General features: G+C 39.5%; 1 protein-coding gene across 8 annotated transcripts in view; it reads left to right on the top strand.

The window, feature by feature from the left end:
* Positions 1–15,323, top strand: part of CDKAL1 (CDK5 regulatory subunit associated protein 1 like 1) — a 759,164-nt gene that overhangs the window by 543,862 nt on the left and 199,979 nt on the right. For 4 of the 8 annotated variants that reach the window (XM_063632135.1, XM_055263717.2, XM_063632138.1 and 1 more), the window contains one exon: positions 2,235–2,312. The exons of the other annotated variants lie outside the window; for them this stretch is intronic. In XM_063632135.1, the coding sequence (XP_063488205.1) occupies positions 2,235–2,312 (78 nt within the window). The remainder of the gene's footprint in view (positions 1–2,234; positions 2,313–15,323) is intronic. 8 annotated transcript variants of the gene reach the window in all.

Here is a 15,323-nt window from a genome sequence, read left to right as displayed (position 1 = left end):
TATATATATAGAAAGGCTTAGGTGCTTTCTTTTTCTAGATGGTTGGTGTAAATATGTTATCTCCATTTCCCATTCTTTCACCTTCTATTTTATTATGAATCTAATGACTTTTTGTTTGTATGATTAGTTGATCAAATTTTCTTGAATTCAAATAGGAATGCTAAAATATAATTATTAAATTAGTTGTTATAGGGGCTCAAATGGCAGCAACGAGACCAAATATGGTAGGCAGAGTAATGGGTCCTCAAAGATATCCATGTCCTAATCCCGAAACTTGTGAATATGTTACCTTGCATGGTGTATTAGTTCATTCTTGCACTGCTATAAAGAACTACCTGAGACTGGGTAGTTTATAAAGAAAAAAAGCTTAATTGTGCTCATGGTTCTGCAGGCTGTACAGGCTTCTGCTTTTGGGGTGGCCTCAGGAAACTTATAATCACTGCAGAGGGCAAAGGGGAAGCAGGCACATCTTCACATGGCCAGCAGGAAAAGGGCAGGGGGAAGTGCTGTACACTTTTACAACAACCAGATCTTGTGAGAACTCACTCGCTATCATGAGAACAGCAAGGGAGAAGTCTGCCCCCATGACCCAGTCACCTCTCACCAGGTCCCTTCTTCAATACAGTAATTACAATTCGACATGAGATTTGGGTGGGGACACAGAGCCGAGCCAAACCATATCACATGGTGAAAAGAACTTTGCAGATGCAGTTAAGTTCAAGCTCTTGAGATAGGGAGGTTTTCATGGATTACCTGGGTGGGGTCAATGTAATCACAAGGATCCTAATAAAGGGGAGTAAGAGGGTCCCAGTTAGAGGAGGAGATGTGAGAGCAGAAACAAAGGTCAGAGTGATAAGCTCTGAAGGTCAAGGAAGGGACCATGAGCATAAAATACAGGTGGCCTTTAGAAGCTGGAAAAGGCAAGAGCAGATTCTCCCCTAGAGCCTCCTGAAGGAACACAGCCCTGCCAAAACCCTTGATTTTAGGAGACTCATTTCAGATTTCTCACCTCCAGAACTGTAATATAATAAATCTGTGTTTTGTGGTAATTTGTTACTGCAACTATATGAAACTTGTACACTATGAGATATTTTGATCTGAGAACATTGTCTGGCTTTTCAAGACAGCTAAATTAATTGATCTTTCAGGACTTTATGTTACCCAAGGTTTGCTGTATCACTAGGTGACACATGCTTATTCCTAGATCTGTGAACAGTTAGCTAGATACTATCCTACAGTCACAATAATCTTTGGGCCTAAACATAATAATGATATAACACAAACAAAAGTAAGAGTTAACATTTAGCCATGATTATATGTCAGATGTTGTTCTGAGCACTTTAATGTATTTCATTCTCACAGCTCTCTGCAGTTAGAACTGTTATTGTTGTCATTCTGCACATCAGGAAACTGAGGCCGTGAGTGATTAACTAGCCCAAGATCATACAGAGGAGCTTCTGCCTGCCTCTCCACTCCTCGATCTTGCCATTCCTTCCAACTCACTCTTTGCTCCCACATCTGACTGCTTGTAGTTCCCAGCATACTTTTATATTCATCTCCGCTGCCTCAAATTCCTTCCTCATCCTCTCACACAGCAGGGTGCAGGGTGGGGAGGAGAACTTGGATCATTTGCACTTAGCATTTAAGCCTCTCTTCAGCCTTCCCTGATCATCCCTGGCTTGGATGATCACCCTGTTCTCCTCCCCTCCTCTTCCATGTTCCCATAAATTTTGGTGCTTATTTATACCCTGTCACTTATGATGTATAACTGGTTTTGAGAAATGTGGGGGCTAATCTTTCTATCCTGTGCACCTAGCACAATACCTGGCATAGAGCAGGAACTCAGTATGTGTTGGATCGACAAATGCTGTAAAATTGAATTCTGAAAGTTGAGATGCCATCAGCTGTGAGAAGCGGGGGGTGCCTGTGTGAGAGGAAGAATGGCCGTTTCAGGAGTGGCATGGGACAGAACCTGGGCACAAATAAAACAGGGAACATTAATGAGAATAAAATTTATTCCCATTGGGACGGTAAGATATATTTTGTTTGTTTGGTTGTTTTCGATGGAGTGGAGAACAATATGCAGGAATAGGTTAGTGGCAACGAATGAGTCAGGTACTATAGGCAAGGCTTGGATTAAGATGGCCATGTAAGCCATGTTAAATAGCTTTAAACTGTCCTGTGGGCAGTAGGGAGCTACTGAATAGTAGTGATCTTATGTTTGTTTTGGAAAGCTCTGTCTAGGTGGCAGGGGAACAAAGGAATCAGAAAGCCCATTGAGAAGACACTGCAAGAGACAGATTTGGAAACTAGTAAGTGGATTTAAAGAATCTCTGTGACTTATATCTGAGACTTTAGATATGCCTTCTTCTTTTGGACTAAATCATTCCACGTCCCAGACTTAGTTGCATGTCAGCAAATTATTCTGTGTTCTATGGAAAACATTAACTCATGCTACAGGCATTCACTAATTGGGTTTTCCTTGACTGTAGACTTAACAGATCAAATATTGGTAGGCAAGAACATTTTACAAGGACCCTTGAACATTGCTTAAAATTTAAGGCAACATAAATTGATTTTGCCTTTTCCTTCTGCTGGTGCTGATGACATTATCTTCCCTAATGGTCATGAGATTACTCCCTGGACCAGGCCCAACCTCTTCTACTCTGAAGTAGAAACACCAACCCCTCCAGCCCTCTTTCCTTGTCTACTCCCTATCTTTTCCCCCACTTGATTTTATTTTTTCCCAACCTGTTTCTACTCGCCAGTTACGGGATTGGCTTTTTTCTTGTGGCCTCTTTATCTTTCTTTTTGTTTTTGTTGTTCTAAGCACCATAAGATAAGCTTATCAACTCTGTGTGTGTGTGTGTGTGTGTGTGTGTGTGTGTGTGTGTGTGTTTGAACCATGTAGAAAACTCTGGGTTTGGGAACATTTGAAGAAGCTGGAGCCCTGATTGGATCATTCTTTTTTTTTTTTCTTTGACTCCTGCTTAAATTGAGCAAACTTCCCTTACATCCACTCTCACACTAACAAAACTAAAGGAAAAGAGGGTGATAACATTTGGAACTTTGAAACATGTGAAAATAACAAAAATTGTTATTAAGCCTCAGCTGTATAGAGGGAAGTTTGCCAATGATACCCTTGGGTTGTCTACCATCTTGAACCTGAAATAGAGAATCTAACAAACATGACTAATCTAGAGTAAATAGAAGCAGACCTTGTCAAGATCTCATGAAAGAAAAGACTGTTTCTAAGACGGAAATGCTCTCCAGCAGTGTAAACAGTTTGCATGGGTGTGGGCTGATGCAGTACCTCTCCTCCCAGGGACCTGCACAAGGAGACCAGGGAGATACCACAGCAGAGAGTTCCACCAGTAAGAACTCCATTAGTTTTTACTGCCACAAGTAACATCTTTTTTAAGAGTGTGCTCCTGATTCCTGTCAGTCAGAATCATCCTTTCAGGATCCCAACCTTTTCCCTCTGTACTATCACCATTCCCCCTAATTTTCTACCCTCTGAACCTGACCTCTTGCCTACCTGCCACAGAGCACTGGCCCAACTTTTTGTTTAGCCCCAATGTGACAATGATGAACTAAATTCCATTACCATGTAAATCAGCTTTGTGTAGTCAGACCAACAGGACCAGATGTGTACGGTACAAGTGTAGACTAACTTCAGGATGGAGCCATGTTTTTGTGGGATTAGTTTTTACTTAAGATGGTAAAAATAAGAAGAAAACCCACAGATTGTTGTTGGTACTAAAAGCTCTTTCATACGACTCTTCTGTTAATTATAAGCCATTTCTAGAAAAAATCAGGGATGGCTCTACTTGGGAACGTATAATTGGTCTTGGGAATCTTAGCATTTCAAGTTTTCTAAAATAACCCAACTTTAGGATAATGAAGAATCATATATGCATTGAAGAGCCTTGACTTCACTGATAGCAATTTTAATTTGTGCTTTGTAGTGATAGAAAATCATTTAAAAAAAAAAATCCTGTCAAAGAAATAAACTGAACATGTTGCTTATGATTGTTTAATTTTTGGCTTCCCTTTTGGCATTCATTTTTATCCTGCTTCTTTTATGAATTTGTAATTACCAAAAGAGGAAAAAGATATGTGGTTATAAGTTTTCTCTCACATGCTGAAAGGTGGTAGGTATTAGAGTTAAGAAAGACTGAGTGAATTTATATTAAATAAGGAAAATATAAATTTTATCCTTTGAAAAGTCATCTTTATTATATTTCAGTCTAACTTTTTCTCCAGTGGTGATTACATACCTTGTTTTATACAAGTTTCAGAAAAACTGCAAGGATCTGTATAATAATTCTTTTATGCCTTTTATATGAACTTGATTTATTAAAATTGTAATATTCAATTTGAATTCATTTTTATTACATTAGTAACAACTTTAGAAGTGAGTAGACTCCTGGAGTAACTTCTAAAGATAAAGAACCTTATAATGATTTATCTTTTTTTTTTTTTTTTTTTTGAGATATAGTCTCCTCTGTCGCCCAGGCTAGAGTGCAGTGGCACGATCTCGTCTCACTGCAACCTCCGCCTCCTAGGTTCAAGCGATTCTCCTGCCTCAGCCTCCCAACTAGCTGGGACTACTGGTGCCTGCCACCACACCTGGCTAATTTTTGTATTTTTTTTTTTTAGTAAAGATGGGGTTTTGCCATGTTGGACAGGCTGGTCTCAAACTCCTGACCTCAGGTGATCCACCCACCTCAGCCTCCCAAATGCTGGGATTACAGGCGTGAGCCACTGTGCCCGGCCAATATACCTTATTTTTTAGCCTTATTTTTGTTCTGTGATAAGTATGGCTCATTAATAACTGCATATATTTATAACGTTCCAAAGAATTTATACATGTAGTCAAGTAAAAGAGCTATGTATAATGTTAACTGTGTATTCAGGTCAATGCAGTAGATTTGGCAATCTAACATGAAACTCTTTTAAAAGTCTTGCCCCTTGCAACCACACTTATTTCATAATTAAGGACAATATAAACAAATATGAGCAAATAAGCATTCAAATGGACAAAAATGTACTATACTAGTTATGTTCCATCTGGGGTCTTGTAATCTAAGATGAATGTCCTGGTGCTTTATTTTGCTACTCATAATGACATGCCTTCAGAAAAGTGTGGATAAGATAAGAAGTTAGAAGGGCAGGGGAAGAAACCTTCCATTGTTTGGATGTTAATATGTGCCAGAAACAAACAAACATAGTCTGTGCTTTTCATGTACTTTGTCTCCTGTTATTCTTTCAACAGTCTTTTTAGGTGTCTTTTATGACTTTTACTTTGCACATGAGTTAGTTAGCTCAGCTCAGAGAAGTTCATTTGTCTCAGGTTATGTAACTATTAAGTAAAAAGCTTGAGACTGAGACTTCATTCTCTTTTATTGGTCCTTGCTCTTATAAACAGTAAAATTTGTACTCATCCCATAAATTCAAATTAATTTTAGAACATTTTGACCAAACAAGTGTCAGTTTTTAAAGTTGCTTATCTATTGTGACAGTGAGTTTATAGGCCTTAGAAAATTTTTAAACTTCTTAAAAATGATTTTGTCTTTTATAGAAAAGTTGTAAGAATAATACAAAGACCTCCAGTACAAGTTGAGTATCCTTTATCTAAAATGCTTGAGACCAGAAGTTTTCCAGATTTCTGATTTTTCTCAGATCTTGGAATAATTGCATATATATAATGTGATATCTTGGGGATGAGAACTAAGTCTAAACGTGAAATTCATTTATGTTTCTTTTTTTTTTTTTTTTTTTTTTTTTGAGACAGGGTCTCTCTCTGTTGCCTAGGCTGGAGTGCAGTGGCACAGTCATGGCTCACTGCAACCTCGACCTCCTTGGCTCATACAATTCTCCCACCTCAGCCTCCCAAGTAGCTGGGACTACAGGCATGCACCACCACACCTGGCTAATTTTTTGTAGAGACAGGATCTTGCCATGTTGCCTGGGGTGGTCGCAAACTCCTGGGCTCAAGTGATCCATTTGCTTTGGTCTCCCAAAATGCTAGGATTACAGGTGTGGGCCACCATGCCCAGTCTCATTTATGTTTTATGTATACCTTATACACATAGCCTAGCATTAATTTTATACAATGTTTTTAGTAATTTTGTGCAAGAAACAAAGGTTTGAATGCATTTTAACTGCGACCCTCACATGAGGTCAGATGTGGAATTTTGTGGAGTCATGTTGGTGCTCAAAAGTTTCAGATTTTGGAGCATTTTGGATTTTTGAATTAGGGATGCTCAACCTGTATATCCCTTAGTGAGATGATCAGTTTTTAACACTTTGCTACATTTGCTTTCTCTTTCTCTGAAGAGAAAGACAGATATAGATGTAGTCATAGATATTTTGCTGCTAAACAATTTCAGAATGGGTTGCAGACATCATGTCCCTTTACCCCCTTAATATTTAGTGTATATTTCCTAAGAATGAGTTTCTTACATGATCACAGTACTGTTATCTAAATCAAGAAGTTTAACACTGGCACAGTGCTTTAATCTACAGTTTATATTCTAATTTTGTCAAGAGCCCCAATAATATGTATAGCAATTGTTTTTCCAATAGAGGAGCCAGTCTGGGATCATGGCTTGCATTTAGTTGTTATATTTCTGTAGTCTCCTTGAATCTATACAGTTCCTAAGCCTTTCTTATCTTTCATGATATTGACATTTTTAAAAATACTGGCCAGTTATTTAATGGAATATCCCTCAATTTGAGTTTGAGTTTTCCTCATGATGAGATTCAGGTTATATGCTTTGCCCTCTTAAGCTAAATAAAAATGATGTCATATCCTTCTCAGATCTTCTGAAGGTATATGATGTGCTTTTGCCCTTTATTGGTGATGTTAAATTTGATCACTTGGTTCAGGTGTTAGCTGGTTTGTCTGGTTTCTTCACTACATAGTTATCTGTTTTTGGATAAGAACTTGCAATCCCAAGTATTGAATAGGATCGTAGAAGAAAGAAACGGGAGGCCTTGACAACTGAAAACTCTCAGTGGTTTAGTTCACATTTGCAATTTTATGATGACTTGAACTGTCATCTTATGTAGTCCAAAAGATTTTTCATTTCTAATAGATTAAGTTTAATCTATTGTAAATCTTTGGATTATTTCTAATAGTTTTTAATCCTTAGACTATATTTTTAAAATAAAATATTTTGAATTGGCTGTACAGTGACGGAGGAGCAACTAAAGTTGGAAAGGCAGAAATTTATTTCGTTGAAGTGCCTGTTTATTTACTTGGCAGATAATACATGTAAATCTTTCATCCTCAGAAACTGTGCAGATCAAAACCTATGTGGGTTAAGAGAAGCTAGGTAAATTCAGTTGATGAATTTTTAGTTTTTAGGGGGAACTCGTAGGTCATAAGTGAACCATGTTTCCTGAACTACTGTAATACTGACTCACCAAATCTGCCTGGGTATGACTTAGTGTCAAAGGCATACTCTTGGAGTAAAAAATATTTTCCATGTACCTTACATTCCTTTACTGCCATTCTTCTCAATGTTTATTATCAGTGAAATCACAAAGTGTTCCCTCTAACTATTTTCTGGGTGCTTTGAACTTGTTATTTTAGGATAAACAAATATAAAGAGGTGAAAGAAAAATTCCCCATGTAAATTCCAGTTGGTTTTGGAATCAAGCACAAAAATATGATTGATATCCCTGGGGCCGTTACAAAGTTATACGATGCAGTAGTTGATGGATTCCTTCCCAACTAACTTGACATTAAGGCTTGGCAGAGAGCCCCAGGAGCCCCACAATCCCCTGGGAGCAGCCTTCTTCATTCTTTTCTCTAGGTTAACCCAGAACTAGTCAAATGCTATTAAAATGAAAATCAGTGTGTTCTCTAAGGGTTGAAAACGTTGTTCACACTGATAATTTGTCAGGTACCTGAAATCCTATCCTATTAACAAACCTAAAGACTACTGTGAAAGAGTTTAATTTGATTTTATCTTACGTTAGCAGCCAGAGTTATCCAGGGGAAGACTGGAAGAAGGCTGTCTGCTGCTGCATCTCACTAGCATGTAGTAACTACAGCAATCTTTTTGCCTGTAATCACCCAAAACATGGCTTTTGGGAGTCATGTAAGTCTCTTGATCACTTTGGCCATCAGAACTGCGTTTCTTTTAGAAACTATAGTCAAAACTGTAGTTAAAATAAAAATTGTTAATTTGCCTAGTATTGAGTAAGCTTCTACTACATGCAAGGAACTGTGCTGGGTGGGACACTACGTCTCAAGATGACTCCTGGGTGCTCCTTACTCAAGTGGCATGTAATGCAGAAAGGAAGAGGAAGTATGGTGCTGACAGTACCGCAGGACTGTGTGTCTCCGCTGCTGTAAGAGCGATATGAAGGGCTGTTAAAACTTGAGGGCTTGTGAGTGGGATGATCAAGGTCACTGTTAGCAAAAAAGTAACTTTTAAGCTGAGCTTTTCACTACATGAAAGATATTGGGAGTGAGGTATGAGACGTTTTTAGAAAGTGATCGCAGTGCAGTTCTAAAATCCAGGGTATCTAGTGAACAATGAGACTTTTTACCAGGTGCTTTGGGCTCCATCAGGAGAATTCAACTGTATAATCCCCCTGGATCTACAACTGCATTGGCCCTTGGGAATTTTCCTAGATAATAAACTGAGCCATCAGAAGTATGACATCTATACACAGTAAGCAAGGAGTGATGCAATCTAAGTAGTGCTGTAGAAAGATGAAATTAGTAAAAATATGCTAATTGCATCAGAGTGGAGAAAGGCTGCAGGCAGGAATTAAGACGGTAATGAAACCGTTGTTATGAAGTCTAAGAGTCTAAGAGTCTGTGCCTTGATGAGACTATGAGGGTAGTCAGAAAGGCAAGAGAATTTGAAGGAAGAATCTCTATGACTTGTACACTGGATAATAATGGTAGCTCACATAGACCTTGTGTAGTGCTTGCCGCCATGCACTGTTTTGGTGTTTTATATTTGTTGTTTCATTTAATCTTCACGCCAACCCTGTGGATAATGATTGCTTTTATCCCCACTTTACATAAGAGGAAACTGAGGCACAAAGAGTATAGCTTGCTCAGTCACACAATTAATGGTGGACTTAGGATTCAAAACCAAGAATTCTGCCTCCATACTCTGCTTCTTAAATATTCTATCTATAATAAATTATAGTGGCAAGGGAGAAAGAAAATTAGTGCCTAAAATAAACTTCTGAGAAACTTAATTAAAATATAGACTCAATTTCTATTTTAAATCTATAGGATTTTAGAGCCAAAATTTTACTCATTTAAAGACAAAATTCTTTTAACCGTTGCTACAACCTAAAGACAAATTCCATGTTCATAGAGGGTTGAGGAGATAAAATGACTTACCAAATGCCTAATCCATGCCAGCGCCTAGGCGGGTGAACTAGTGGGAGCCATAGGCGAATACTGATGTCCTGGCTGTTAAAAGGGGCATCTGTATAATCCCAGCACTTTGGGAGGCAGAGGCGGGCAGATCACGAGGTCAGGAGATCGAGACTACGGTTAAACCCCGTCTCTACTAAAAATACAAAAAAATTAGCCGGGCTTGGTGGCGGGCGCCTGTAGTCCCAGCTACTCGGAGAGGCTGAGGCAGGAGAATGGCGTGAACCCGGGAGGCGGAGCTTGCAGTGAGCCAAGATTGCGCCACTGCACTCCAGCCTGGGTGACAGAGCGAGACTCCGTCTCAAAAACAAACAAAAAAAAGTGGGGGGCATCTGTAGACGTTTAGGGTCAGAGTCTGGCACTGAGTCTTCTCTCTGCTTGCTCCCAGTAGCCCCTTTACCTTCCTAACAGTTCCCAGAGACCTTTTCTTTTTTAAACTCTATCCACCTTCCATGTTTCCCCATCACTGCCCAAGACCAGCTTTAAGTATGATTTACGGCCCAAGCTCCTTGTTGCTTTGCCCAAACTGCTTTTTCACTTTGACTTTTTTTGCTATTCTCTGTAAAAGACAGGAGAAAAACAGAATGAAAACTTTGAGGAAACTTACAAAGGTTAAAAAATAACATAGTCCTTCATTTTTAATTCTTAACTGTCTCACTAGATCTAAATGTCATTGTCCTAAAATATTTTTCTGGGAACATTTATGTATCAAGCATTGGTTAAAATGGCACCCCAAACCTCTGTAGCCCAATAAGTCTCTTGTTTATTAATTAGTATGATGTTCCTTAACTTCACCATATGTATCCACCCTTCCATTAGTTTAGTGAACTCTTTTCTTTCTGCACCCAGGCCTAAGACAACAATGCATAAACTGCCTGAAATTGTGAGCAAGCTTTGTGCCCCATACTCTATCCAAAGACCAAGCAAGGGATGCCAGACATCATTGGAAATAGATTAAGATGGAAAAAACTTTAAAATCACAGCTGCTCTAAGGGAGGACTCTATATGGCTTGTAACTGACTCTTTGAGAAACATCCTTGCTCCTTGTAACTGCCTTCTAAGGAGCGGGCGCCCAGTTAACTTCAAGTCTTTGTTTTTTTGGAGATGGCATCTAGTTCTGTCTCCCCGGCTGAAGTGCAGTGGCACAAACACAGCTCCCTGCAGCCTCGAACTTGGGCTCAAACGATCCTCCAGCCTCAGCTTCCTGAAGTGCTGGGATTACAGACATAAGCCACTGCTTCTGGCCAACTTCAGGTCTTTTTATTTGCCAAGTGGGGTGTACAAGCTAGGACACCACTGCTGATGTGGTTATCTTCTACTCCCTTCCTATAGTCCTCAGCTGATCCTCCAAAAACATCAGATATTTAAAGAATATTGGCTTTCATGGACACCAAATTAGTAGTTTCTAAAAGGCTCCTGGGAGAGCACTTTATCTATCCTAACTCTTGGTCAATGGTTCTTAACATTTTTTGAGAATAATTTTATATATGTGTGTTTATATAAATGTATATTTAATATACAGATATGCATGCATACGTGCACACACACACATACACACACACACATTTCCTAGAAAAAAAACAAATTTGTCCAAAAATCTCCGACCAGATTCTTCTCCGAAGTTACGCCATCAAGCTGTCCCTCTGAAGTCAAGCTGCTTCTCTCTAACGCAACCATAGTCCTGTCTACTGGCTGAATCTGGGGGTTTTATAGGTACAGGGTGGGGCGGGACAGGGCCATGGGTTGTTTAGGAAAAGGCAATATTCGGGCGGGAAAACAGGGATGTAAGTTCTCACTTTGGGCCACAGTTTCAAGCTTTTCGGCTTGAGGGTGGGGTTATGCCAGGGACCCACGTTTTTCTGCCTAGAATTTCTCTGTCCCTTGTTCCTATCAATGGGAACAACATAGTTGAACATCTGGCTAGTGACTATACTTCATATAAACCTATCAGAGAAAAACAGGTTCAAAAACAAAGATAGTACTTCCAGGATCTGGGTCAACTGAGATCTGGGAAAGAAGGGCAAGAGACCACTGCACAATTAGTTCAATTAACCTGAAACTGGAGAAGACTTCATTTCCCCATAGAAATAGTTCATAAATAGTAAATATAATTGAAAACCAACCATAATCTACAGATATGTAGTTAAATACTTGGTTTTCGGTTGTCATTTTGGGTTTTTTTGGAAGTGGAGGTTCTAACAAAATGTAATTATTTATAATGGGAAAAGATGCAGTCTTACTTCAACCAACCAAATAAAGAACAAAGTTATGGAGCATAGCTAGTTCAAAAGTTAGGAAATGTCCTTATTATTTCCTGTTGCTTTCATTAATTAATACTTGGCTTCACGACACTATTTTTGTTTTGGAATTGACACTATTTTTCTACAAGTCTTTAAAATTAATATGATAGGCCGGGCATGGTGACTCATGCCTGTAATCCCAGCAGTTTGGGAGGCTGAGGCGGGTGGATCACTTGAGGTCAGGGGTTCGAGGCCAGCCTGGCCAACACAGCGAAACCCCATCTCTACCAAAAATACAAAAATTAGCCAGGCATTATGGCAGGTGCCTGTAATCCCAGCTACTCAAGAGTCTGAGGCAGAAGAATCGCTTGAAACTGGGAGGCAGAGGTTGCATTGAGCCAAGATCATGCCACTGCACTCCAGCCTGGGCAACAGAGCAAGACTCCATCTCAAAAAATAAATAAAATAAAATTAGTATCATATAGGCAATGTTAAATGAGTCTCCCCCATTATCTATGGATACTGGGTCCTGCACTGTGCAACTTTACAGTATATTATGCTTATGGAAATTAAAATTGTAGCATTTACTTCCCTTGACTTTTAAAGCAATAAAACAAAAAAGATTAAATGACATTCTTTTCAACGTCAGTTGATGGTGAGATGAATGTTCTTAAATTCCCATGCCTTAAAAAATTTGCAGATAGGCCAGGTGTGGTGGCTGATGCCCACAATCCCAGCACTTTGGGAGGCTGAAGTGGGAGGATCTCTTGAGCCCAGAAGTTTGAGACCAGCCTGGGCAACATGGTGAGACCCATGTCTCTACAAAAAATTAAAAAATTAGCCAGGTGTGGTGGTGCGCACCTGTAGTCCCAGCTACTCAGGAGGCTGAGGCAGGAGAATCACTGGAGCCCAGGAGACAGAGGCTGCAGTAAGCTGTGATCCTGCCACTACATTCCAGCCTGGGCAACAGAGCAAGACCTTGTCTCTAGAAGAAAACAAAAGTTCAAATAGCAAATTAAAATGGACATACATAATAAATATGTGACTGTGTAGATCCTTTGGATTGGCCAGCAAAGGCCTCTCTGAGGAGGTGACATCTAAGTTAAATATGAGTAAGGAGTAGCCTTGTGAAGATACTAGGAAAGAGGAGTTGAGGCTGAGGAAATAGCCTCAACTATTGAGAAACAAAAAGGAAGACCTTACAGCTTGAAGCATCATGGGTGAGAAGACTTGTAGGAAATGAAGTAGGCCAGGTGGTCAAGAGTCAGATCATGGCGAGCTTTATAAGCCAGGTTAAGGTCTGTAGAGCAAGGTAAGCCATAAATATTAATTCCTATATAGTGAGATTTGAGGACATTTGGATTCTTGTTTGCCTCTGAAATATTGCAAATGCATAGCTACAACCAATTAAAATAGGAAGTTACATATGAGCTGAGGTCATGGTGAGAAGAGAGTAGCTTACTCTTGTTTTTTATTCTATATAGCATGCCAATGTTAGAGTTATCATCATTCTTTGAATATATGGAGAGACATCATCTAGTCATTAATGAAGAAAGTTTTTACAAGGGTGATATCTTTGTAGCTATAAGTAAATAGACATCTGTTACCTTTCAGCTCATGATAAGATAATGAATACAAGTGATATTATTGAACACTACAGTCATGTGAATTGGAAAACTAATTGAGAACCTTGTATGTTGATAATAGGAACTAACATTTATTGAGTGATTACTATATGCAGACACTGTACCAAGCATCTTATTGACATTTCGTCTAATCTTCATGGCATTCCTACAATAGATGGTGTGCGTATCAAGGCTATAAGTGAAGCCTGTATTTAAGAGCCAACTGGGCCAAAAGGGTAAGCACAACTTCAACACATTTGATTGCTTTCCATACCTAGCATACACAGTTTCTTCTGTCTTTGAACACGGTTTTCATAAAATACAAAATCCATTGTGCTTAGAAAAACAAAACCTGAGTTGTAACATTCTACTTACTTAATTGCCTTTGCTGATAGAGACTGATTTATGGATTATGGAGTTATATATTTTTCTACAGCCTCTGGAAGAAAGGAATGCCACTCGTATATATATTAAAGTATACACAAAACAGAATTTCTAGCCTTATCTCAAACTTTTTCGCTTTTTATTTGTTCAGGGAATACTAATATTAGATTATTATTTACCCTGTTCTATATATCAATTATTTCTAAAGAGAAATACATGAATGTCATATGTGTATGTGTGAACTAAGAATATATTTATAAGTATACTAACAATTTTTTCTTAATTCTTTTTTTTTGAGACAGAGTCTCACTCTGTCACCCAGGTTGGAATGCAGTGGTGCAAAATAATGGCTCACTGCAGCCTCAACCTCCTGGGTCACACGATCCTCCTGCCTCAGCCTCCTAAGTAGTTGGGACTCCAGGCAAGCACTACAATGCCTAGCTAATTTTTTGTAGAGACAGGGTCTTACACTGTTTCCCTAGCTGGTCTTAAACTCCTGGGCTCAAGCAGTCTTCCTGCCTCTGCCTCCCAAAGTGCTGTGACTACAGGCATGAGTGTACTAACAATTCTTCAAAGAGTAAGTCTGGTTTCAGATTTAGAAGGAAAGATTAAGACAGATCTAGTTTCATTGTCTCTCAAATCCTGCCAAAATACATCATAGAGATTTTTAGTACAGGAATTATTAACCCACAAATATAAAGAGGTCAGGCTAGGAGAGGAAACCCCACAACAAAATTGTGACAGCTGGGGAGCAGCTAGAAATTGGCAACTCACCTCATCAACCTGAAGAAACCTAAATACCAACCTAGCAGTGGGGAAAAACCAAAACCCAAGCTATGAACCAACTTGATATATACCAGAGAATCCTCCAATGGTCAAGGAATTGGCTGGCACTTTTGAAAGGGAGAATGAAGTAGGAAATGAGGGCACTAACATAAGAAGGATGTTTAAAACTACTTAAGCAGCAGCTGGATTGCCCCATTCCCTCCCCAGCTCAGGCTGACAAGCAGCATCTCCTCACTCACACCAACAGAAGACTGGAGGCTCATTCTTTGAGGGAAAATGCAAAGTCTCTGGACTGAAGAACCTGTGGTACAGTTGAGGGCAAGGGGAATTCAGTGCTCATATGGATATCAAATGCCCTCTGTTCATTTAGCAGCTAGAATGCTGGCACTCATGCACACACGCCTTTCCTTGTTTGGGAAACCTGATCAGTTCAATACTTAGAGATGTTGACGTCAGAGGTTCCATAATTAAACAGTTCAACCAGATCATCCTATATTGAGGCTTATACTTGACAAACGCAACAATGGGCTCAGAACTTTATTTATTTATTTATTTATTTATTTTTTATGTTTTTTTTTTTTTTTTTTTTTTTTTTTTGAGACGGAGACTCGCTCTGTCGCCCAGGCTGGAGTGGCGCCATCTCGGCTCACTGCAAGCTCCGCCCCTCCCGGGGTTCATGCCATTCTCCTGCCTCAGCCTCCTGAGTAGCTGGGACTACAGGCACCCGCCACTACGCCTGGCTCATTTTTTGTATTTTTAGTAGAGACGGGTTTCACTGTGTTAGCCAGGATGGTCGCGATCTCCGGACCTCATGATCCGCCCACCTTGGCCTCCCAAAATGCTGGGATTACAGGCGTGAGCCACTGCACC

Source organism: Symphalangus syndactylus, chromosome 23 (genome assembly GCF_028878055.3).
Source record: "Symphalangus syndactylus isolate Jambi chromosome 23, NHGRI_mSymSyn1-v2.1_pri, whole genome shotgun sequence".
NCBI classification, from domain to species: domain Eukaryota; kingdom Metazoa; phylum Chordata; class Mammalia; order Primates; family Hylobatidae; genus Symphalangus; species Symphalangus syndactylus.
This window is presented reverse-complemented; position numbering and strand designations above follow the sequence as displayed.